The sequence below is a fragment of the Trichomycterus rosablanca genome, chromosome 6, assembly GCF_030014385.1.
Source record: "Trichomycterus rosablanca isolate fTriRos1 chromosome 6, fTriRos1.hap1, whole genome shotgun sequence".
Classification (NCBI taxonomy): Eukaryota; Metazoa; Chordata; class Actinopteri; order Siluriformes; family Trichomycteridae; genus Trichomycterus; species Trichomycterus rosablanca.
The window spans coordinates 51,958,192-51,985,329 of NC_085993.1; the positions used below are offsets into that span (position 1 = coordinate 51,958,192).

The 27,138-nt window shown below is 41.6% G+C and overlaps 2 protein-coding genes across 2 annotated transcripts; both read right to left on the bottom strand.

The window, feature by feature from the left end:
* Positions 1-37: 37 nt before the first annotated feature.
* On the bottom strand, positions 38-14,782 carry lrrc40 (leucine rich repeat containing 40). Its single transcript, XM_062998073.1, has 15 exons — positions 14,594-14,782; positions 9,967-10,148; positions 9,801-9,874; positions 9,588-9,717; positions 7,913-8,036; positions 7,693-7,835; positions 6,454-6,626; positions 6,217-6,307; positions 6,071-6,116; positions 4,483-4,591; positions 2,666-2,773; positions 2,470-2,580; positions 2,316-2,393; positions 766-951; positions 38-310 (listed from the first exon to the last, which is right to left on the bottom strand). Exons 1-15 carry the CDS (start codon positions 14,739-14,741, stop codon positions 205-207), a joined length of 1,809 nt encoding a protein of 602 aa, XP_062854143.1. The 5' UTR covers positions 14,742-14,782; the 3' UTR covers positions 38-204.
* Positions 14,783-17,876: 3,094 nt separating this feature from the next.
* LOC134317360 (E3 ubiquitin-protein ligase TRIM39-like) lies at positions 17,877-26,920 on the bottom strand. Its single transcript, XM_062998172.1, has 6 exons — positions 26,381-26,920; positions 21,727-21,822; positions 20,647-20,862; positions 20,416-20,557; positions 18,604-18,630; positions 17,877-18,513 (listed from the first exon to the last, which is right to left on the bottom strand). Exons 1-6 carry the CDS (start codon positions 26,918-26,920, stop codon positions 17,972-17,974), a joined length of 1,563 nt encoding a protein of 520 aa, XP_062854242.1. The 3' UTR covers positions 17,877-17,971.
* Positions 26,921-27,138: the final 218 nt, after the last annotated feature.

Sequence of the window (27,138 nt, forward strand, 5' to 3'; positions counted from 1 at the left end):
CTCTCGATCAGATGCATGCTGGGAATAAAGGATGTGCTTATCACTGTAGTGTCATTTTATTGTAAGATTGGTCAGCAAGTATGAAGTAAAAAAAACGAATCAACAGAGTTAAGTGCAGCAGATTTAGGCACTTTTTAGAGGCGTGGTCTGATTGTGCATCAATTTGGTCTTTTTGGGGTAGAGGAGCCAGACGATGGGTGTAGTTCACGTCGGGATTCGACTTCGCAGGTACTCGAGGATGGCGTCCGTCCCTCTAGCTACGATCGCGGCTCTCGGGTTACGGAAAGGGTTTCCGTCCAGCAACAGAGCCCTGCAGAGAACAATATATATAAATTACATGATTAAATAACGTGAAATCTTGAACATAGACACGTTTTACGTCGTCCTGCACTCCCGAGAAGAGGGCGTGTCTAAATCCTTAGCTCCCTTAAAATGCTCCTACTGAGGCGCCTTAATTCTGAGTGACGATCCGACTGGATAACGAGGGAGCGTCCGACGCCTCCTCAGCGCTGAAGATCGATCCCAGCATTCAGACTTTTCTCACCAAAAAACTACAAACGTGGCGGACGAATAAAATGCGGAGCAACCAACGGAGTTCTGTTCAGATGTAAATAAACTGTTTAAGTAGAGCGTCTAAATAATCTGATTATGAGCTCCGTGTCTTATTAGAATCCTCTCTGATCAGGTAGATAGAGGGAGCAGGGCGGGTCACTAGGTTTAACTGGCTACGATAAACTGGGAGGAAAATGCAGATACCGTTCATACCTCAGACTGGTACAGTTGCCCAGTTCGGGTGGCACCTGCATGATGTCGTTGTTCTGCAGATCTAAAGTGGAGAGCTTGTCCAGAAGCTTCAGCTGGGCGGGGTCGATGCTTCCTACTTGGTTGTTGCTGATTAGGATGGTCTCCAGAGTCGGGATGCGGTACAGCACATCCGGGAAAGACTTACATCTGACAGAAATGGAAGACGGAAGCTTTACTGGTAAATCTATACCACTTGGGTGCCAAAAATGTTGGGCATGAGGCAGGAAAACACTCAATCCAACCAATCAAATCACACCCATCAGATCCAGTGTTAAAGCTCCACATGTATCTGTGTTTATCTGGATTTTCCTCCGTTTCACTTTTAAACTTGTGTTACAGCTCGGGGTTGTGATTCAGTCCAAACAGCAGTGCTATCGACCGACCGGGTAGCGGATAGCCCACACAGACAATCCTAATCCTAATGGGAAATGTTCTATGGAGAGACAAAACCAAACGAGCGCTTTGTCGATTCACACCAGCGTTGTGTTTACAGACAACAAACTGTGCACCCTGTCTACAGTAAAAAAATAGTGAAGGATCCATATTGTTATGGGGCAGATTTGCAATAAAATCAGAATATCAGAGCTTTTTAGAGCCAAATGTGCTGATTCATTGTGGGGGGAGACAATGGTCGTACAGGGAATCCTCATCGCTGCTGCAGGTACGGCACCTGCTGGCAGGTTGAGGGGGTGGTAGATCACGGATGGCGGTGCGTGACTCTCCGCACGTGATACTGCGGCATGTGAGATCCCACCCCAGTCATACCCAGTCTTACCAGTACTATGTTAACGGTCCACCAGCTGAATAGTATATGGACACTGGGGACCCTATGGAAGGCCCGTTGAAATGATAACTTGGGTAAAGGGGGGCGTACGGAGCAACAGGTCTTTTATACAAAGTGGCCAACAATTGTGACTGAATGCAGTTGAGCAGTTGAGGGTTAAGGGCCTCGCTCAGGGGCCCAACACTTGGCCACTGGCTAGCCCACCAGTGGAAATTCGATGGTGCTGCACAGAGACGGGTACACGATACGGATCTCCGTATGAACCCACTCCATGTGCAGGGGAAAAGAAGTGGTCGGTACTGCACACGTGGAGGTCTGCAGCAGTACAGTTAGAGCTGGAATATGTTCTGGGAAGTGGATATGACTAAATTGGGAGGTAATTTGGTTTGGGGGGGGTGTATTTACATTTACGTTTTCGGCATTTAGCTGACACAGTACTGTGACATTCTAATGTCTAAGCAATTCAGGGTTAAAGGCCTTGCTCAAGGGCCCAACAGTGACAACCTGGCAGTGGTGGGGCTTGAACCAGCGACCTTTTGATTACTAGTCCAGTACCTTAACCGCTAGGCTACAACTGCATTTAAATAATAATAATTAAAAAATAATCATTGAAGATACTGACCAGATCTCTTATTTAAAAATACAAACAAAAAAGCTGCTCCTTATTAAAATTTCGGGACTCTTTATGACCTGCATTAGTGTCAGAGCGAGTGATTTTATAAATTACCTATTGAAGGACAGGATGACGCCCCGCAGCTTGGTCAGAGCCTCCAACTCCATCGGCAATGACGTCAACAGATTGTTCCTGAGCACAAATCCACATTCATTACCACATTTTAATAATCCCAGACCGGCGTGATGACAATATTCACAACATTCACCTGAGGTCGATGTGTACAAGCTGCTGCAGGTGAGAAAACTCCAGGGGAATTGTGGGAATTTTATTCATCCCAAGATTGAGATCTGATAAAGTGTCCTTCAGCTCCAAGATCCTACAAAAAATACAAACGTGTACATTAATTATTTATTAATTCTGGTGTATTTATCATCATTCATTTTGGGGCGTGTGATTATTACCTGGGTGGTACTGCAGTGAGCTGGTTCTTACTGAAGTTCACATTCGCGACTGGAACGTCACTGACCGCGTCGAACACGTCATCAGGTACACACGCCTCCTGTTTCTCACTGAGAACAATAAATAAATCATTCTTTTTTTACATTTCTTCTGATTTTTTAGACTCACATGCAAAGTAAAGTTCTAAGATAGTAAATATAAATGGCTCAAATGACAGACGACTTTATATCGCCCTGTAAAAGGTCACATGTTTAAAACGTGTGAAGTTGTATGTAATAAAAAGCCGCACAACTAACCCACTGCTGCTGAGATCTGGAAATCTAGGGTTCAAATCTCAGCGCTGCTATCAACCGGTCATGCATCTGCATTCACATGATTACCAAATGTCCAAGGGGTAGGATTTATTCTTGAAATATTACATATTTATTCACTGAAATATTATGATTTTATTCTCAAAATATAACAAATTTTATTCTCAAAATATTATGATTTTATTCTCAAAATATTACGAATTTATTGTGGAAATATTACAATTTTATTTTCAAAATATTACTCATTTCATCTCAAAATATTACGAATTTATTGTAGAAATATTACAATTTTATTTTCAAAATATTACTCATTTCATCTCAAAATATTACGAATTTATTGTAGAAATATTACAATTTTATTTTCAAAATATTACTAATTTCATCTCAAAATATTACGAATTTATTGCAGAAATATTACAATTTTATTTTCAAAATATCACTAATTTCATCTCAAAATATTACGAATTTATTGTAGAAATATTACAATTTTATTTTCTGAAATATTACGATTTTATTCTCAAAATATAACAAATTTTATTCTCAAAATATGATTTTACTCAAAATATTACTAATTTAATCTCAAAATATTACGAATTTATTGTGGAAATATTACAATTTTATTCTCTAAAATATTGAGATTTTATTCTAAAAATCATACAACTGTATTCTGTGAAATATTATGATTTTATTCTTAAAATATCACAACTTTATTGTAGAAATATTACGACTTTATTCTGTTAAATAGTACTAATTTATTTTCTGACATATTAGGAATTTATTCTCAAAATATTATGATTTTATTCTCAAAATATTATGATTTTATTCTCAAAATATTATGATTTTATTCTCAAAATATTACAATTTTATTCTCAAAATATTACAACTTTATTCTGTGAAATATTAGGATTTTATTCTTAAAATATTACAACTTTATTCTGTGAAATATTAAGATTTAATTCTTAAAATATTACGAATTTATTGAGGAAATATTACGACTTTATTCTGTTAAATATTATTTTTTTATTTTCTGACATTATGAATTTATTCTCAAAGTATTACAACTTTATTCTAGAAATATTTCAATTCTCGAAATACTCTGACTCTTACTCTTAAAGTATTAGTATTTTATAGTACATCTACTAATTTATTATTTCCTTTTATAACAACATTGTGGTACAGAGCAGCAGACAGAACAGAATATAATTAAACTTTATTTATTAAGTCCGACTCTTCCAGCTACTTCTTCTTTTACTTCTTGTTCTTTTGGCTGCTCATGTTAGTAGAGGCCACAGTGGGTAGTTCTCCAGATAGCACTCTCATCTCTCCTCTGCACATGCTCAAACCGTCCCGGTCTCTCCTCGCTCACTCTGTTTCCAAAACATCCTACCTGCTCCGTCCCTCTAATAAACTCCGTCCTGATCCTGTCCATCGTCATCAGCTCATGATGAACAAATGACCTGCATGCATGACTGTGTAATCATCCAGAAGGATAATGGAGGATGACGTACCTGTAAACTAAAGTCTTCAGTGTTTTGATGGCGTGTACGTTGACCTTGGCGTGGCTCGGGAGGGTCATCGCCGTTTTGGGCTCCTCTGTGTTTTTTCCGTCCGGCTGCTCTAAACGTAACACGATAAAAACAACGAGTTTATTAAACATTTCTGCTCCATCGAGGATATAAAATGAGTTCTGATGTGAAATCTGACGGGATTCGGTGTGTTGGAAGCACTCAGTGCGACTGGGACGTAGATAAACATGCTCAGACTGAATCTAACTGCTGCTATACTATTAATCTATACTACTGCTTGTACTATATATATTCATATATCCATATTCACATATAATGTGTATGGACAATACATATATTTGTATATATCATTAATAATACTGTATATATATATATATATATATATATATATATATATATATATATATATATATATATATATATATATATATATTAGGGCTGTCAAACGATTAAAATTTTTAATCGCGATTAATCTCAGAATTTCATATAGTTAATCGCGATTAATCGCATTAAAAAAAATCTGTGTAAATGTTATAGAAAACAAGGATTTTTAAGTGAAATGTTACAATTAAAATGGTGAACACATTTTATGCTAAATGTACTAATGTTAAAAACTGCTGGGACAAGAGAAAACTGTAAGGGAGTTTATTCACTCACATACTAGGCAGTAAATGTCAGATTGTAGGTTAGAATTTCTCCATCAGCAAACATTGTAGATCAGCGGTGCTTTAGGTGGGATAAGGCGTAGTTATTGTATCAGACTTTTCTGTGGTTGTATCGTGACGATGGTTTGATGGACGTTTCTACACGAAGTGAGTGTGTTTTGACCCTTTGGGGCTTCCATAGTTCATGAACTAACGTGCTCGACTCAGCTTTCCGGTATTCGGTACAGAAGAAGAAGTTAATTAAGTGTAATAAAGTGTTCTGCTCCCGACAACTTGTGAATATACCGTGTATTTATTTCTTTATTATGCAAGTGCATCACTACCACGATCGGTTACATTATGTTAACAAACCGCAAATGAAAAACGGTGGCAAGTCCGACATTAAAACGTTTGTTCTACCAGTCAAGTGTCAACATGAACTAGAATTTGCGTTAATGGCACTATTTTTTTTAATCGCGTTAAATTGAGGTCGCGTTAATGCGTTATTATCGCGTTAACTTCGACAGCCCTAATATATATATATATGTCTGTGTATATCTATCTATCTATCTACCTGTCTGTCTATCCATCTACCTGTCTGTCTATCTGTCTACCTGTCTGTCTATCTATCAACCTGTCTGTCTGTCTAGCAGTTTTATCTATCTATCTATCTGTCTGTCAATATGCCTGTCTGTCTATCTATATATCTCTATATCTGTCTGTATGTCTGTCTGTCATCTGTCTGTCTGTCTATCTATCTGTATGCCTGTCTGTCTGTCTGTATCTGTATATCAGTAGAGGTGAAATACCCCCAGGGAATTGAATATGACCAGATCCAATAAATTTAAGTCTGAAGGGAGACTGGATTGAGACTGGTGAATCTCTGGTCTGTATTTTGTGAGGTCAGTGTTAGGTGAGACACGTACCTGGTGCTCGACCCCTCAGATACTTCAGGAGTTCACTGGTTCCTTTCTAAATAAAAACAAAAACAGGAAAGTCCACGTGAGCTCTTACTAATAAACTGGGAATGTATCAAATCCAGTATGAAGAGATGAAAATACAGAGCGCTCACAGTCAGAAGTTCTTTGCGGATGGACCTCAGGGGGTTCCCCTCCAGAGCCAGAGACTTGAGTTTGGGCAGCTCCCCGAGTGCACAGGGTATACTGCTCCACGCCACAGAACACGGGGAAAAGGAACAGCGCTGTTCACATCGGCTCATACATCACAAATTACTTATGATATCTTTATAAAACGTTATTATCAGCGATCATCAGATAGGGTAACGTAATAAGAGAGGACGTTTGTGCACCTGCTGATGTCGTTGTTGGTGAGATCCAGGCGCTCCAGACCCTGCAGCAGGCCGACCTCCTCCGGGAGAACTTTCACCTTGTTGTCTCTCAGCTCCAGGACGCTCAGGGCGCTCAGATGCTTCAGGTGATCCGGCTGCAGCACCTCGATCTGATTGTTACCGCAGTGAAGCTCCTGCAGAGGAACACCAGAAGATGCTGGAATAAAGACTCCACAAAGATTCAGAAAGTTTAAGATTGCTCTGCAGCATCTCGATGGAGGAAGACGTAGATGATTTTGTACTTGAAGCGCATTTATAGCATTGTGGAAGAAAACTGTTAATTTACACTAGAAGTATTTCTGTATTATCTACTTAGGACATGTAATCTACACCGATCAGCCATAACATTAAAACCACCTCCTTGTTTCTGCACTCACTGTCCATTTTATCAGCTCCACTTACCATATAGAAGCACTTTGTAGTTCTACAATTACTGACTGTAGACCATCTGTTTCTCTACATGCTTTGTTACCCCCTTTCATGCTGTTCTTCAATGGTCAGGACCCCCACAGGACCCCCACAGAGCAGGTATTATTTAGGTGGTGGATGATTCTCAGCACTGCAGTGACACTGACATGGTGGTGGTATGAGTGGATCAGACACAGCAGCGCTCCTGGAGTTTTTAAATACCGTGTCCACTCACTGTCCACTCTATTAGACACTCCTACCTAGTCGGTCCACCTTGTAGATGTAAAGTCAGAGACGATCGCTCATCTATTGCTGCTGTTTGAGTCGGTCATCTTCTAGACCTTCATCAGTGCTCACAGGACACTGCCCACGGGGCGCTGTTGGCTGGATATTTTTGGTTGGTGGACGATTCTCAGTCCAGCAGTGACAGTGAGGTGTTTAAAAACTCCAGCAGCGCTGCTGTGTCTGATCCACTCATACCAGCACAACACACACTAACACACCACCACCATGTCAGTGTCACTGCAGTGCTGAGAATCATCCACCACCTAAATAATACCTGCTCTGTGGGGGTCCTGTGGTGGTCCTGACCATTGAAGAACAGCATGCAGAGAAACAGATGGACTACAGTCAGTAATTGTAGAACTACAAAGTGCTTCTATATGGTAAGTGGAGCTGATAACATGGACAGTGAGTGTAGAAATAAGGAGGTGGTTTTATTGTTATGGCTGATCGGTGTATATACGTAGTTCAGGCAACATAAACACACTGAGCGTATAATCCACGTGTTACCTTGAGCGTTTTGCAGGAGGGCAGCTCGGGGAGGACGCGCAGTCTGTTGTGCCTCAAGTACAGCTGCTCGAGAGATGCCATCTGTGCCAGCACGGGCGGCACGCTCTCCAACTGATTCCGGGAGCAGTCCAGCATCCTCAGATCTACAGGAGAGGAACAAGAGCTGAACAAACGTTTTCCAAAACGATATCAGATACTACAGACGGGCGCTGGCGCTTACTCTTCATCCCGCTGATGGACGGAGGCAGGCTCGTCAGGCTGTTAAAGGACAGGTTCAGTTTCACCAGGTTGTTCAGTTCCGACACGCTGTTCGGTACTGAGGTCAGTTTGTTGTTGGAGACGTCCTTTATTTAAAAAAAAGGAAAAAGAAAATATATGACACTGGTCAATAAACACATAAAATAAACAAATAAATAAGGTGCCCAGCTGAACAAGGAAACAGCTGAAGCTTGGCACTAGAAAACCAGAACTGAATCAGAGTTGAACAGAGTCACTCACGTGGAGAATGATTCGTTGGAACAGTCATTTGCGTCCAGAATAATTGTTTGTACGGAGTCATTTGTGCGAGAATGATTCGTTTGAACAGTTTGTCATTTTGAGAATGATTCGTTTGACCAAAGTCATTAATGTCGAGATTAATTAGTTTGAACAGAGTTATATATGTTGAAAATGATTAATTTGAACACAGTCATTGATGTTGAGAATGATTCATTTGAACAGAGTTATTCTTGTCGAGAATGATTCATTTGAACAAAGTTATTCTTGTCGAGAATGATTCATTTGAACAGTTATTCCTGACGAGAATGATTCATTTGAACAGTTATTCCTGACGAGAATGATTCATTTGAATAGTTATGTATGTCAAGAATGATTCGTGTGAACAAAGTTATTCATGTCAAGAATGATTCCTTTGAACAGAGTCATTCATACTGAGAATGATTCGTTTGAACAGTCATTTATGTCGAGATTGATTCGTGTTAACAAAGTCGTTCATGTCGAGAATAATTCGAGTTATTTCACTCACCTTTCACACCTGTGTTAATGTGACGTGACAATAAAGTGATTTGATTTGATTTCATGTCGAGAATGATTCATTTGAAGAGTTATTTTTGTCGAGAATGATTCATTTGAACAGTTTGTCATGTTGAGAATGATTCGTTTGAACAGAGTAATTCATGTCGAGAATGATTCATTTGAACAGAGTTATTAATGTCGAGAATGATTCATTTGAACAGAGTCATTTGTGTCGAGAATGATTCATTTGAACAGAGTTATTCATGTCGAGAATGATTCATTTGAACAGTTATTCATGTCAAGAACAATTATTTTGAACCAAGCTATTCATGCTGAAAATGATTCGTTTGAACACAGTAATTCATATGAAGAATGATTCATTTGCACAGATTTATTCATGTTGAGAATGATTCATTTGAAGAGTTATTTTTGTCGAGAATGATTTATTTGAACAGTTTGTCATGTTGAGAATGATTCATTTGAACAGAGTTATTCATGTCGAGAACAATTATTTTGAACCAAGCTATTCATGCTGAAAATGATTCGTTTGAACACAGTAATTCATATGAAGAATGATTCATTTGCACAGATTTATTCATGTTGAGAATGAATCGTTTGAAGAGTCATTCTTGTCGAGAATGAGTTATGTATGTTGTTTTGCTGTGCAGCCGTCAATAAGTTTGCACACATTCACAAAATAATGGTTTTTATTTCTAATGGAACAACATTTAAATTTAGTTTATTATTTTTATTCTAGTTTCACTGACTGTTAAACCTGTGTTTTACGTGTGGGAGTAAATCTTGAATTTTTTTAATGTGAGTACATCTAGTGTTTTATGTCTCACTTAAATAAAAATTCTTTAAAAAATCCTCAAACTTACAAAATCCTCCAAATGACGTAAGTACCCCAGATCTTCAGGTAGGTTCTCCAGCTGGTTCTGTTGCAGATGCAGACATTGCAGGTTCGTCAGCTTCCAAATCTCAGACGGCAGGTCGCTCAGGTTATTATGACTGTACACAATAATAACCATCAAAAACAATCGTAATAAAATCACCAATATGGACAAATACATTGGTGCGACTGGTACGAGAACCTGAGAATGAGTCTCTGCAGCTGTTCCAGCTCACCGATGGATGCCGGCAGGGACGTCAGTTGATTGTCATGAATCTGAAAAAGCCGGAACACAACTATTAAATCACACTTACGTTACACTGAGCCTCTGAGCAAAATAAAAACAAGGATTTATAAATCCATCTCACGTCTAAAACCACCAGCGCGGGGAGAAGCTTGATGTCCTCTGAGATGCTCTGGAGTTTGTTAGATGATAAGAGCAGTTTGGTGAGGTCGGTCTGTTCCCACCATCGCTCGTCTGAGCTGAAGGACACATTCTGCCGAGCTTCTTCTGGAGTGTCCACGTTTATCCTCCACACACTCGGAGGAACTGAAGATTAAAAAATAAATCACCAAGGTAAAGAAATAAAACTTCCAAATAAATCATGACCTGCACTCAGAGCGCACTGACAAGTGCATCTCACAATAGATAGGCTGTTTCAACCACCCCCCTCTGCCCAACCGGCTGATAGCACCGCTGAGATTGGAACCCTGGATCCCCCCAGATCTCAGTGGTAGTGAGCTAATGTGTTTTACTGCTATGTAATTATTTAATGCACCAAGTCATGTAACTGATGCACACAGAGATTTGAAGTCTTCTTTAAATAGGTAGAAAATAAGTCAGGATTATATCTTATAATTTAATCTTCTATAAAATCACCACTTAATGGGAATCCTCCAAAATTCCCAGAAAAACATAGTTACGGATCTTAAATGTCCCACATATGTATGTATGTATGCATATATTATATAGGTGCAAACAGAGTGCATAAGCTCTATTAGTCTGTAATATTATGAACACAGAAACTTACAACCAAGTATCTAACCAAGGGTATCTAACGATGGGTCTTACCATGGGTCTAATCAGGAGTCCAACCACAGGTCTAATCAGGGGTTTAACAATGGGTCTAACTAGAGGTCTAATTAGGGTTCGAACCATGGATCTAATCAGGGATCTAACCATGGGTCTAACTAGAGGTCTAACCATGGATCTGACCATGAGTCTAACCAGGGATCTAATCAGGGGTTTAACAGGGCGTGTATAAGTGTGTGGTTGTGTAAGTATGATTATACACTGCATGTATACAGTGTGTATACAGTGTAATTGTTAGTTTATACAGTGTGTGTGTGTGTGTGTGTGTTATCGGTATAGTACCGTGACTCAGACCGCGGTTGGACAGTGTGTGTGTGTGTGTGTGTGTGTGTGTGTGTGTGTGTGGTGTGTGTGTGTGGTGTGTGTGTGTGTGTTATCGGTATAGTACCGTGACTGAGACCGCGGTTAGACAGTGTGTGTGTGTGTGTGTGTTATCGGTATAGTACCGTGACTGAGACCGCGGTTAGACAGTGTGTGTGTGTGTGTGTGTGTTATCGGTAAAGTACCGTGACTGAGACCGCGGTTAGACAGTGTGTGTGTGTGTGTGTGTTATCGGTATAGTACCGTGACTGAGACCGCGGTTAGACAGTGTGTGTGTGTGTGTGTGTGTGTTATCGGTAAAGTACCGTGACTGAGACCGCGGTTAGACAGTGTGTGTGTGTGTGTGTGTTATCGGTAAAGTACCGTGACTGAGACCGCGGTTAGACAGTGTGTGTGTGTGTGTGTGTTATCGGTATAGTACCGTGACTGAGACCGCGGTTAGACAGTGTGTGTGTGTGTGTGTGTGTGTGTTATCGGTATAGTACCGTGACTGAGACCGCGGTTAGACAGTGTGTGTGTGTGTGTGTGTGTTATCGGTATAGTACCGTGACTGAGACCGCGGTTAGACAGTGTGTGTGTGTGTGTGTGTGTGTGTTATCGGTATAGTACCGTGACTCAGACCGCGGTTAGACAGTGTGTGTGTGTGTGTGTGTTATCGGTATAGTACCGTGACTGAGACCGCGGTTAGACAGTGTGTGTGTGTGTGTGTGTGTTATCGGTATAGTACCGTGACTGAGACCGCGGTTAGACAGTGTGTGTGTGTGTGTTATCGGTATAGTACCGTGACTGAGACCGCGGTTAGACAGTGTGTGTGTGTGTGTGTGTTATCGGTATAGTACCGTGACTGAGACCGCGGTTAGACAGTGTGTGTGTGTGTGTGTTATCGGTATAGTACCGTGACTGAGACCGCGGTTAGACAGTGTGTGTGTGTGTGTGTGTGTGTGTGTGTGTTATCGGTATAGTACCGTGACTCAGACCGCGGTTAGACAGTGTGTGTGTGTGTGTGTGTTATCGGTATAGTACCGTGACTGAGACCGCGGTTAGACAGTGTGTGTGTGTTATCGGTATAGTACCGTGACTGAGACCGCGGTTAGACAGTGTGTGTGTGTGTGTGTGTTATCGGTATAGTACCGTGACTGAGACCGCGGTTAGACAGTGTGTGTGTGTGTGTGTGTGTGTTATCGGTATAGTACCGTGACTGAGACCGCGGTTAGACAGTGTGTTTGTGTGTGTGTGTTATCGGTATAGTACCGTGACTGAGACCGCGGTTAGACAGTGTGTGTGTGTGTGTGTGTTATCGGTATAGTACCGTGACTGAGACCGCGGTTAGACAGTGTGTTTGTGTGTGTGTGTTATCGGTATAGTACCGTGACTGAGACCGCGGTTAGACAGTGTGTTTGTGTGTGTGTGTTATCGGTATAGTACCGTGACTGAGACCGCGGTTAGACAGTGTGTGTGTGTGTGTTATCGGTAAAGTACCGTGACTGAGACCGCGGTTAGACAGTGTGTGTGTGTGTGTGTGTTATCGGTATAGTACCGTGACTGAGACCGCGGTTAGACAGTGTGTGTGTGTGTGTGTGTGTGTGTTATCGGTATAGTACCGTGACTGAGACCGCGGTTAGACAGTGTGTGTGTGTGTGTGTGTTATCGGTATAGTACCGTGACTGAGACCGCGGTTAGACAGTGTGTGTGTGTGTGTGTGTTATCGGTATAGTACCGTGACTCAGACCGCGGTTAGACAGTGTGTGTGTGTGTGTGTGTTATCGGTATAGTACCGTGACTGAGACCGCGGTTAGACAGTGTGTTTGTGTGTGTGTGTTATCGGTATAGTACCGTGACTGAGACCGCGGTTAGACAGTGTGTGTGTGTGTGTGTGTGTTATCGGTAAAGTACCGTGACTGAGACCGCGGTTAGACAGTGTGTGTGTGTGTGTGTGTTATCGGTATAGTACCGTGACTGAGACCGCGGTTAGACAGTGTGTGTGTGTGTGTGTGTGTGTGTTATCGGTATAGTACCGTGACTGAGACCGCGGTTAGACAGTGTGTGTGTGTGTGTGTGTGTTATCGGTATAGTACCGTGACTGAGACCGCGGTTAGACAGTGTGTGTGTGTGTGTGTGTGTGTTATCGGTATAGTACCGTGACTCAGACCGCGGTTAGACAGTGTGTGTGTGTGTGTGTGTTATCGGTATAGTACCGTGACTGAGACCGCGGTTAGACAGTGTGTGTGTGTGTGTGTGTTATCGGTATAGTACCGTGACTGAGACCGCGGTTAGACAGTGTGTGTGTGTGTGTGTGTGTTATCGGTATAGTACCGTGACTGAGACCGCGGTTAGACAGTGTGTGTGTGTGTGTTATCGGTATAGTACCGTGACTGAGACCGCGGTTAGACAGTGTGTGTGTGTGTGTGTGTTATCGGTATAGTACCGTGACTGAGACCGCGGTTAGACAGTGTGTGTGTGTGTGTGTTATCGGTATAGTACCGTGACTGAGACCGCGGTTAGACAGTGTGTGTGTGTGTGTGTGTGTGTGTGTTATCGGTATAGTACCGTGACTCAGACCGCGGTTAGACAGTGTGTGTGTGTGTGTGTGTTATCGGTATAGTACCGTGACTGAGACCGCGGTTAGACAGTGTGTGTGTGTTATCGGTATAGTACCGTGACTGAGACCGCGGTTAGACAGTGTGTGTGTGTGTGTGTGTTATCGGTATAGTACCGTGACTGAGACCGCGGTTAGACAGTGTGTGTGTGTGTGTGTGTTATCGGTATAGTACCGTGACTGAGACCGCGGTTAGACAGTGTGTGTGTGTGTGTGTGTGTGTGTGTTATCGGTATAGTACCGTGACTCAGACCGCGGTTAGACAGTGTGTGTGTGTGTGTGTGTTATCGGTATAGTACCGTGACTGAGACCGCGGTTAGACAGTGTGTGTGTGTTATCGGTATAGTACCGTGACTGAGACCGCGGTTAGACAGTGTGTTTGTGTGTGTGTGTTATCGGTATAGTACCGTGACTGAGACCGCGGTTAGACAGTGTGTGTGTGTGTGTGTGTTATCGGTATAGTACCGTGACTGAGACCGCGGTTAGACAGTGTGTTTGTGTGTGAGTGTTATAGGTATAGTACCGTGACTGAGACCGCGGTTAGACAGTGTGTGTGTGTGTGAGTGTTATAGGTATAGTACCGTGACTGAGACCGCGGTTAGACAGTGTGTGTGTGTGTGTGTGTGTTATCGGTATAGTACCGTGACTGAGACCGCGGTTAGACAGTGTGTTTGTGTGTGTGTGTTATCGGTATAGTACCGTGACTGAGACCGCGGTTAGACAGTGTGTGTGTGTGTGTGTGTTATCGGTATAGTACCGTGACTGAGACCGCGGTTAGACAGTGTGTGTGTGTGTGAGTGTTATAGGTATAGTACCGTGACTGAGACCGCGGTTAGACAGTGTGTGTGTGTGTGTGTGTGTTATCGGTATAGTACCGTGACTGAGACCGCGGTTAGACAGTGTGTTTGTGTGTGTGTGTTATCGGTATAGTACCGTGACTGAGACCGCGGTTAGACAGTGTGTTTGTGTGTTATCGGTATAGTACCGTGACTGAGACCGCGGTTACACAGGTTGAGTTGGCCGCTCTTCCTGGCGCTCCTCAGCAGTCCGGATGGAACCGAACATTCCGGTTTCTGATCCGGTCTGAATCCGGCTCTGGAGTCCACAGCAGCTCCTCTCTTAAACCGAGACATGATTTATGGATCTATTTCATTAAATATAAACACACCTAGAGATCAGCTAACAGCGTGCAGCCGTGTGTGAAGCCAGCAACGACACAAGTTTCAAATATACACAATAAAAGTTCTACAGAAACGACTGTACATACTGTATAAACAAGTCAAAAAAGAACATAACCTAAAATAACAGATAAATGCTATAATGTTTATATTCTTTTTGTTGTACTGGGCATTTCTTATTAATCAGACTGTTTTTGGTATTAGCTCTGGGGTTGCTAACTGTCCAGTTTCAGCTGGTCCATATTGTTCATAAATTCCTGGTCCCACAGAGCCAGACATGATAGATTAACAGAGTCTTGGTTGCCGTTTTCTAAATCACTAATACAGGACATCAGAACACAACATGCTGAGCTGCTCAGGTGGCGCAGCGGTAAAGTACATTAGCGCACCAGAGTCATATTGCTCTAAAACAAGTTGTATTTTATCAAGTGTAACCCACATTACATACTACAACTCTTATACTGACACTTTTACCCTTTATTACATAATAAAAACAGATTTTTCAATAGCACCCTTTAGCATTGCACACCATGCACACATGCCTGTTTACATGTATAATGTAGGTATGTGTGTAAGGTGTGCAATACTACATTTTACATATAAACAGGCATGTGTGTGCATGGTGTGCAATGCTAAAGGCAGTGTCAGTATAATAGTTGTAGTATGTAATGTGAGTTACACTTGATAATATACAACTTGTTCTGGAGCAATATGCTGAATATTTTATAAGTTATTGAAGTTATTAATAAAAATCTGTTTTTATTATGTAATAAAGGGTAAAAGTGTCAGTATAAGAGGTGTAGTATGTAATGTGGGTTACACTTGATAAAATACAACTTGTTTTAGAGCAATATGACGAATACTTTAAAACCTATTGAAGAAAGAAATCCGAATGTGCGAATATGAAACCAACTTGACCTCAGTTCTTTCTCCTCTCTCGGGAATGGAAAGGGAATTAAATTCAGTCTGGTTGAACTTTCATTTCTGCAGAATAACACCATGTCACAACATATCTTTGTCCACCAGGTGGCGGGATCTTCCCTTAACTGTTTATATTGGAATATTGCCATCTTGTAAACTTTATAAAATGATAATATTCCACTAAAATAAACTTGAACTGATGAATCTTGTGTAAGCAGTAACTATCTGTCCTGTTATGAATGGAACCAAAGTGTAAAACATCACGTTAAACTCCTAATAAATAAGTTTTTACATTGTGAGTTCTGTGTACTTCATTGTGCACCCTGATCCTGGTCCTGATCCTGGAGGAATGTAGTTTCGTTTCAGTGTGCACTTACATACAGAACTGAAACAACAATAAAGCCTTTTAAACCTGAACTTGAAATTTCCTTTATTGTGAGATAACAGATTTAGGTTTAGATGAAAGAAACGCTGATGTGCAAAACAGATCCGGTGCATTTCAGCAAACGTGCTATAATACTTCATACTTCACACATAATCACATTGTGTCATTAATGGAACATTTACATGTTAAATAATCACAATTTCTGTATTTTAATCATTATACAATGAAAGAAATGTAACTACATTTTACTACTTCACAGATTTAAAAACAAACAGCTCACAGTGTGACCACGACACCACATCAGTAATCATCAGGTCTTGTTGTTAAATGATAATAATGATAAATGATAATAAAACTTTATTATAGACTAAATATATAATGTAAGCATTCACCAAATTAGTGTTATGTACTCAGTATCTACCAGATAAATCATTTATTATCATGTGCAAAAATATTTCTGTGGATTATTTGTTTAAATTCACTTTAACACTTTTATAACCAGCAATACTTGTTAGCCCACAACTACTGAGATGTGAGGATCCAGGGTTTGAATCTCAGCAGTGCACTCTCAAAGGGTCTGTCCCAATATCGGATAAAAATAGGAGGACAACAGCCTTTCTTTCAAACCTCAAAGTCCTTCAGAACGTCCTTTCTTTTATCCTTCCTGACTTTCATTCATCCATTCCTCTGATCTTCCTTCCTTTTCCAAACTTCCTTCTTTCCATCCATCCATCCATCCATCTATCCAAACTTCCTTCTGAACATCCAACCTACATTCCTTTCTTCCCTCCCTTCTTTCTTTCAAAATTTCTTCCTTCCTAAATCCTTCTGAACTTCCTTGTTTAATCCTTCCTAACTTCCTAACTTTTTTCCATCCATCCAAACTTTCTTCTGAACTTCCTTTTGAAATTCCTTCTTAACTTCCTTCCCTTCTTCCTTCTGAACTTTCTTCTTAACATTCTTCCTAACGTCCTTCCATCTATCCTTCCTAACTTCCTTCCCTTCTTCCTTCTGAACTTCTTTTCTAACATCCTTTCTTTCATTTCCTAACTTCATTCCATTCCTCTAAACTAACTTCCTTTTGAACTTCCTTCTCTCTGAACTTCCTTCAATTCCGAACTTCCAAACTTCCTTTTAAAACATTCTTCCTTTCTAACTTCCTTCTTTCCTTCCATCCAAACATTCTTCTGAACTTCCTTCCTTCCTAACTTCTGAACTTCTAACCTAACTTCCTACCTTTCCTCTTTCCCTTCTTCCTTCCGAACTTTCTTCCTTCCTAAGTCCTTCTGAACTTCCTTTTTTTAATCCTTCCTAACTTTCTTCTGAACTTCTTCTCGAAATTCCTTTCTAACTTCCCTCCCTTCTTCCTTCTGAACTTCCTACCTTCCTTCCTTTCCAAACTTCCTTCCTAACATCCTTCCATCTATCCATTCATCCAAACTTTCTTCTGAACTTTTTTCAGAAATTTCTTCCTTCCATCTGACCTTCCTTCCTAACTTCCTTCTATCCATCCCTCTTTCCTTCCTTGTGAACTTCATTCCTTTTCAAACTTCCTTGTCTCTAATCTTCCTCTGTTTCCAAACTTCCTTTCCAAACTTCCTCTCTCTGAACCTCCTCCCATCCTTCCTTCCTTCAGAAAATTTTATATTACAAATAATTTTACATCTGCAGTCACTGTGATGCAGCGTGTAGTGTAGGTGCTGCACAGCTCACAGCTTCAGGATATTTGTGTAATAATCCTGTTTATAAACCAAAAAGATGCAAAAGGTAACAGACAACAGAAATTAATATTTCTAATAAAATCAAACAACATTAAAATAAACACTGAAATTAAATCAGATCCCTCAGACCTCAGTGAAAATGAGCAGTGAATCAGAGTTCAGAGTTCAGCCGGAACGATGATCATCGGGGCTGCATTTTCCCCCCCGTTATTAAGACAGGGGCTGAAATATGGGTGAAGCTTCTCGGTGAAAGACTGACCGGTGAAGGAATACATCAGGGATTTGGCGGTCAGGTCGTAGAAGGAGACCACGCCCTGCTGGTAATCCACGAACACGCCCACTTCCTGTGGACTCCGCTTTAGTGGGAGGGAAACCCAGCGAGAATCACAGGCCATGTACTGAGTGGAATTCCTCAGACACACCGACCAGAATCCGTTCTCGGGACACGCCGTTATCATGCCCTTCCGGTCAGCGGACTCTCCGGCCACGCCCAGATCCCAGTCGGTCTTCCCGCCGACCTGAACCCGGTAGTAGAACCTTCCTGAGGAGAATCCCTCCACTCCCAGCACGCAGGGGCACCGGTCGAACCTCTCGGGATTATTCGGGAGAGTCCGTCCCGCATCTCCGCACGAGACCTGTTTCCCATCAGCGGAGAGCCTGAGGTACGGGTGAACGGTGTCGGGATTCAGGGTCACGTCCACTAAAATCAAACGTAAACACGTTTTAACGTTAGAAGCACTTTATAATTAATGTATATATTTAATCACGTAGTTTATTACATCCTTCTCACCTGCATATCGACGAATTCTCTTCAGTTCTGTTCGGGAAAGGATAACAGACAGAAACGTTTGTTTTTATTTGTTATAATTAATAAAAAAACACAGACAAACAATAAATGGGCAAAAGTATTGGGACGCCCCTTCTAATTCCTGAATTCATGCGTTTCAGCCACAACAGTCGCTAACAGGTGTAATAAATCAATCATATAAAGGATTATATGCTTCTAACTGTGCAGCAACAGTTTAGGGAAGGTCCGTTCCTGTTCCAGCCTGACGTCAGCCCCACGGAACATCTTCGGAATGAATCAAATGCTGTCATCTTTTGACTAAACGGGCACAAATCCCCATACACAGACACACTACAAAGTCGTGTGAGAAGCTTCTCACGTGATACTCACATATTTATTTCAGTATGTTCGATTTTATAATGGGACGTATCGACAAGCTCAAGGTCAGCGTGCAAAAACTTTTGGTCATTCTAGAAAGGTGGATTTCTGGCAAGTTGTGGCAACACCCATTGCTAACAGATACACAACATAAACATTTGTAACTACATTTTCTGTTGTTTTACCCCGGGGTGGTTCTGATGGAAACGTGTTTACCCACTCGAGGTTAAGGGATGAAGTCGAGACTGCCGTGCTAACAATGCTGCTCCTGCCAGATGTGACGGTAACCTGGCGTGTTTGCACCGAGAACGTCAAGGACTGGACAGAATAATAACTCTAGTTTTTGCTAGTTATAACTTTTAGTTCATTTTAATTTTGTGTCTGTATGATTTGTGTAAATAAACCCGAGGAGGACGGGGGTCCCTGCTGAGTCTGGTTCCTCTCAAGGAATATTTGCTCAACAGGAATATTTGGTATGTCGGTCCTGGATTCTGTAAAGTTGCTTTGAGACGACGTCTGTTGTAAAAAGCGCTGTATAAATAAATTTGGCTTGACTTGACTTGATAAAACACAAGCACAAGTCAGTAAAGCAGTAAAGCATGGTGGAGGCAGCATGGTGCTACAGTGGTGCTTCTCAGCTGCAGGATCCTACCTGACAGAGCTTGAGAGGATCTGCCATGAAAACGTGTCCAATAAGACTTGTGATTGTAAGTGCTGCCTAATGCGACCCAGGCAACACAAGCAATCCATCTTACCCTCTCTATACAATCTGTATCATAAAGCCTCCATAAGGGGGCATTCACGTACAAGTTTATTTAATTATTATTTCTCTGCTGGCCATTTTTTTCAACTCGTGACCCACCTAAAGGTTTAAAAAATCCTGTTGTAAAGGGTCGGATTACTTTTGTTAATAAGAGATTTCAGTTTTAGTTTGACTTTTAATCATTTTTACTTTTATTTTAGTCTAATTACAAGTGATTAATGACAGGACGATGGTTAAAAATGGCATTTAAAATCAAACCCACAACTTAAAGTGTTCAAAAAGTCAAGGGGTCTGAATACTTCTTTTTTCTTTCTTTCATTTTTTTGGGTGCTCCCATATTTAGGCGTCGCCAGGGCGGATCTGGTCCTCGTACCAAACACTCAGCCCCTTCTGACGCAACCCTCATGTTTCAATCCGGGCTTGGGACCTGCACTGAGAGAGCACCGACAAGTACACCTCCCAATGTAGACACCTGACCGAAAAATAGCATTGAGATTCGAACCCTGGACCCCCAGATTTTGATTAATGTAATTCATTCACCTCTAGGGGCGATTTAAAGCTGCCAATCCACCTTCGTCCTTCTAACCTTCACAAGACAAGAACTGAACCCAGGTCCCCAGGTCACGTGATGCCGTGTCACACCCACTTTACAAGCTACGCAACTTTCTACTTACTAATCTTATCAAGCTTCACGATTTCCTCCTGGACGGACTCTTGAACCTGGATCAGCGCTTTCCTCAGGGTCTCCTCACACACATCAGTGCTGATACTCACGTCAGTCCAGGTCTCGGACCGTGATGATGAACTGGACAGTAACTGGTAAGTAAGAAAAAAACTAGAGAGTAAAGAGTAAAGAAGCTGCAAGGCTGTGTGTACTGCTACTGAGAGACAATACCGATTCTGACCTGTAGGAGGTGGCGTGGATCCTCCAGCTCAGCCCCCTGACCCTGTAACTCGCCGAGCTCTCGCTCCAGATTTCGGATCAGGTCTGCAGCCTGAGATTCCGCCGCTCGATGCTGCTCCTCGATCTGGTTCAGAAACTCGGCCTGACGTCTCTCGATGCAGCGAATCAGATCAGCGAACACCTTCGTACCGCCCGCCGCCTCCTTTTCTTTATTGTTCTGATGAAAGACAGGCGTAAATAACGGGTCTAGTGATCTCTCTATACAGACGCATTTACGTCATCCTACACTCCTGAGAAGAGGGCGTGTCTAAATCCTTACATCCCTAAAAATGCTCCTATTAAAGCGCCTTAATTCTGAGTGATGATCTGACTGAATGACGAGGGAGCGTCCATGCTGTTCTTCAATGGTCAGGACCCCCACAGGACCCCCACAGAGCAGGTATTATTTAGGTGGTGGATGATTCTTAGCACTGCAGTGACACTGACATGGTGGTGGTGTGTTAGTGTGTGTTGTGCTGGTATGAGTGGATCAGACACAGCAGCGTCGCTGGAGTTTTAAAATACCGTGTCCACTCACTGTCCACTCTATTAGACACTCCTACCTAGTTGGTCCACCTTGTAGATGTAAAGTCAGAGACGATCGCTCAGCTATTGCTGCTGTTTGAGTCGCTCATCTTCTAGACCTTCATCAGTGGTCACAGGACGCTGCCCACGGGGCGCTGTTGGCTGGATATTTTTGGTTGGTGGACTATTCTCATTCTCCACTCATACCAGCACAACACACACTAACACACCACCACCATGTCAGTGTCACTGCAGTGCTGAGAATCATCCACCACCTAAATAATACCTGCTCTGTGGTGGTCCTGTGGGGGTCCTGACCATTGAAGAACAGCATGAAAGGGGGTAACAAAGCATGTAGAGAAACAGATGGACTACAGTCAGTAATTGTAGAACAACAAAGTGCTTCTATATGGTAAGTGGAGCTGATAACATGGACAGTGAGTGTAGAAACAAGGAGTTATGGCTGATCAGTGTATAGTAAAGAGTAAAGTATTATTGCAGACATTGTAAAACTCACTGTGTTGAACTCTACAGAGTGTCTGAATTCCTTTATCTTCTCCACTCGGACCTGGATCATTCGCTGAACTTCTGCTTGTTTCATCTCCAGCTGAGACTGTAAACATAAACCACACAGGATGGATAAATGTGGTCAGTCTGGTATGTAGTTGGTAAATAGTGACAGAAGAGCGCCACCGTTCGCCTAAATACCACTGATGTACCACTTAGATGAAATAAAAAGGGAAAAATAAAGAAAAATAAAGAGGGCACTGCAATACAGAGAATGCAAACGATAATTCAGATGATGATATATATATACTGTATATGGGTGATTCTTTAATTGGGGGAACTTTTACGTCTCTAAGTTATAAATTTGTGTTAAAAATACTTTATTACAAAACAAATATTTTAGGTATTAAAAAGATCATTCATTACATCACTAAAAAAAATTACATACCAAAATAATTATGATTTTCATTTTTTATGATGATTTAAACATCAATATTTTGCTCCTTTGGCCTTGTCCCCAACCCAGACTTTAAAACTTCTCTGCTCTAATAAAATGCTAAAAAGTGATCAATTCATTATAAAAATCTAGGGCTGTCAAACGATTAAATTTTTTAATCGCGATTAATCTCAGAATTTCATATAGTTAATCGCGATTAATCGCATTTAAAAAAAATCTGTGTAAATGTTATAGAAAACAAGGATTTTTAAGTGAAATGTTACAATTACAATGGTGAACACATTTTATGCTAAATGTACTGATGTTAAAAACTGCTGGGACAAGAGAAAACTGTAAGGGAGTTTTATTCACTCACATACTAGGCAGTAATACTATCCAGTGGTTTAATGGACGTTTCTACACGAACTGAGTGTGTTTAGACTAGGGTGGCCAGATTCATAGTAACAAAAAGGAGGACATTACACCCCAAAAAGCCGGACATCTTATTAGGAACAGGGGGACATGCTACTGCAACACACAGAATGAATCCAGAACCCATATAACAGAGTTTTTGACCAATTTAAGCAAGAATTATATAACAAATGACTGTTTTACTCACTAAATGTTGTGTCTTTTCATATTTAGGTCCGTTCATCGCTGCCTCAAAAGTTTACTTTTTGGCATTTTCACCGCGTTCCTGATCATGAGAGCTGAGTGATTGACTCAGGTAGCGCGGTGTTTACAAAACAGAGAGGGCGGGCGAAATTCAACCACCCAATCACAGACTAGCATTTAGAGGGCGGACCTTCTCCGATTGGCCAGTGGTAGCTCTATAAGGAGTCAAATGAGGCTGTTAAACCAATGAAATACAAAGCATTTGTTTCGACATGTACCTGAGCCAATGGTAAATAATATTGATCAAAAATGAAACCAGTTCACTCCAAAAGGAGGATTTTGAAGTGTCCGTCCTAGCGTTACGTGAATGGAGGACTGGCAGCTTCTTTATTATGCAAGTGCATTACTACGACACTACCACGCTCGGTTACATTATGTTAACAAACCGCAAATAAAAAACGGTGGCAAGTCCGACATTAAAACGTTTGTTCTACCAGTCAAGTCTCAACATGAACTAGAATTTGCGTTAACGGCACTAATTTTTATAATCGCGTTAAATTGAGATTGCGTTAATGCGTTATTATCGCGTTAACTTCGACAGCCCTATAAAAATCACAATATGAGTTTTATAATAACTTAAAAAGAAATAAAATGTATTTTTTGTTTTCATATTTGTACAACCTATGCTTATTTTTGAGCAATATATTACTGTCCCCAGCATTATCGTCATTACCGCAGCAGCGTACGGTTTCTGTAGGGAATCATTTGAAGGTAACACTTGTTTATGTTGTAACCATGGAAACAAAGACTCGCAAGGAAGCACATGCCAGCCATGAGAGAAGATTAACATTTTAATGTCTGGAAATGTGAGTAATGTAATCACGTATTCCTCCTGATCATAGAGTATATTTATTCAGCGTCATTACATCAGTATGGCAGTACTTTACCAAAAAAAAAGAAATGTACACATTATTTATATGTATTTAAAGTGCATCTTGTACTAGCTGTTGACTAGCTTTAGCAAATCCATGGCCTAGCTAGTTTTTTTCTTAAAAAAAGTAAAAATTACCGCAACACGTCATTACCAACACATAATGACATTTTGCTGCTACTTCACAAATAAATATGAAATATTAAAATTCTATATAAGCTCAATTGCAGCCATCATTAAGCCTTTGCTCTAGCATTATCTTGACATAATTAAAACTAAATTCCTAATTTTATTTTTCAAAAGTTAAGATGGTCAAAAGAACCCGCAATTGAAGAATCACCCATATATATATATAAATAATGGTGTCGGCACAGTTTTTACCCCAGATGCCCTTCCTAACGCAACCCTCCTATTAACTCGGGCTCGGGACCTGCACTGAGAGCACACTGATGTGTCCCCATGTAACGCCATTGTGCTATGACGCGACAAGAGGGGCGGACACACGCGCAGAGATGTAGAAGTACACAACACAAGTTTAAACAAGACGAGACACAAACACACAACCTATGCTAAATGCTAAGCTAACAATGTTAACGCCAATCTAAACACAGGAACTAACCTAACCTAACCTAAACCCTATGCTGAGTTAACAGGCTAACACTAAACATGACTTCAGGACATGGACGAGAACAAAGCTAAACATGAACCAGACAAAACAGGGCATAAACAGAAACAGACAGACAGAAGCTAATAGGAACAGACAGGAGCTAATGGGAACAGACAGGGCAAAAGCAAGTCAAAACTATAACAAGGCTAAGGAAAAGGTTAAGGCTAAACTAAACTAAACTATACTGGACCGTAATCTAAGAATACTAATGCTAAACTAAACACACAGGAACTAGGCTAAAGAGGAACTAGACTAAAGCAAGACTAAATGGGATTAAACAGAACTAGACATGGCAAAACTCCTAAACTCTAAGCTAAGCAAGAACATGAACTCAGACTAACAAGACATGAGCAAAACCAACACTAAGCATGAACGGACAAGAACATGGACTAGACAAAGACATAAACTAGACAAAGGCATAAAGTAAGAAGCAAACTGACAAAGGAAAACCAAAATATAGCATAACAAACTGAACCAGGACAGGACAGGACAGGACAGGACAGGACAGGACAGGACAGAGGACAGGACAGGACAGGACAGGACAGAGGACAGGACAGGACAGGACAGGACAGGACAGGACAGGACAGAGGACAGGACAGGACAGGACAGGACAGGACAGGACAGGACCAATTCAAACCAAAATACAGAATTCAGAAGCAAAGTATTGTATCCCCTCTTAAATACCCTCAGATAAGGGGCAGCTGGGGCTAATTAACGGAGGGGACCAATCGTAAAAGGGGCGTTGGCTCGTCACCCTAAACAAACACTCCTCCACCATGTGCTCCTGGAAAGGTGGGCGTGGCAGGTGCACAGGAGCTCCAGGAGCACACATATGCTGGATATGTGACACCCCACAGTGGCGAGGCTCACGTAACACCACGCACCGTCTGCATTTGTGTATTTGTGAACCCAGAACTCAAGCGCCGGCTCTTATCGTTACACCACACCAGCTCACAAATGATCCCGCAGAGGTGAGACGTACAAAATAGATTCTACGAGGGTCTTCAAAAAGTTTCTGTGCTTTTTTAAACTCTATTCATTAAGAATATCAAATAAGAAATAACATCAAAGAATGTTTTGGGTTGAGCTCGTAGCCGCTGATGCGCCGCTGCTTTCACATCATCACATGAAAATCTTCTTCCCCTTAAAGCTTCTTTCAGCTAAATCAGGATTATAAGCATCTCTCAGTCTCTCAGACACGACCGATTATAACCAAAATATAAAAGTGCAGAAAGATCCCTCACAGATATTATTATGTAAATATTTGTATAATTTATATTCCTACTCCAGAATTGGCACCTTACGACTTTACTGAAGAAGGTTTCCAATCACACAGAGAGTAAAAACCAGCAAATTAAAAGACTACATTTTATTAGAAGTTCTATTTCTGTTTCCATGTACATATTCTGGAATTTAATAAATGAATGTATTAAATAAAGAGTGGTGCAGTGGGTAGCACAGAATGTCCTGGTTTCGATTCCCCAGTCCTTACTGTGTGGAGTTGGCATGTTCTCCCTGTGTCTGTGTGGGTTTCCTTCCACTGTATAAAGACGTGCAGTCAGGATAACTGGAGATGCTGGAAGTGTGTGTGTGTGTGTGTGTGTGTGTGTGTGTGCCATGTGATGGACTGACAGGAACTCTCTGGGGTGCTTCCTGCTTAACGCCCTAAGATTCGGACCCATTGCGACCCTGACCAGGACAAGCGGTGGTAAAACAGACAACAAATGAATGAATATAAGTATAAAGCAATTTAGATTTACATTTACAGCATTCAGCGGACGCTTTTATCCAAAGTGACTTACAGTATGAAGACAATATATACTGTATTGTCTAAGCAATTGAGGGTTAAGGGCCTTGCTGAAGGGCCCAACAGTGGCAACCTGGCAGTGGTGGGGCTTAAACCAGTGACCTTTCGATTACTAGTCCAGTACCTTACTCTAAAGGTTATTTTATTGATTGAAATAACCAGTTGTTTGGTATTTTAAATAAAAGGAACCGTTTCATGGCTTTTGTACCTTTCTCAGTCGACCTTCCTCCTCTACAGTAACAGCGTCGTGAGCTTTGTGCTCCGTCTCAGCGCAGAACTTGCAGACGAACGTTTTATCGTCCCTGCAGAACAGATCTGGCGACCGTCCGTGTGTTTGACAGGCGTGACCCTGCAGCCTCTTCACCGGGTCGATCGGTTTGCATTTTTTATCTGCGGTTCTGTGAGAGTCACAGTAAGCAGCTCCACAATTCAGACAGGACTTCAAGTCCTCCAGCTTTCCCTCAGCGCAGGACTCTGGAGGTCTGGAGGAACGAGGCTCATCATGAACCGACCTCCTGAACTGAGCCGCCAGCTCTGAGATGAAAGTGTTCACGCGGAGCTCGGGCTTCCTGGGGAACGGCTCCTTACAGACCGGACACTGGCAGGGTGAGGCGACGGTCCAGCACGCTCTGAGACAGCTCATGCAGAAGTTGTGTCCGCACGGGGTGGAGACGGGGTCAGTGAAGACGTCCAGACAGATCGAGCACAGGAGCTGCTCCTCGTTCAGAAGGCCGCCGGAGAAAGCCATGTCTGATCGAAAAACATCACAACACACTTCATTGTAAACACTGATGGTTTACAAACAGTATAATTTACAGTGTATACATTTAGTGCCTCCTAATTACTCATTAGTGATTGATTCCTTTCATCTGGTGACTTCTCTGTGCCCATATACAAAGGCCATCGCAGGGCAGACACAGACACACACACACATTTACCTACAGGGCAATTCAGTGTCTCCGGTTA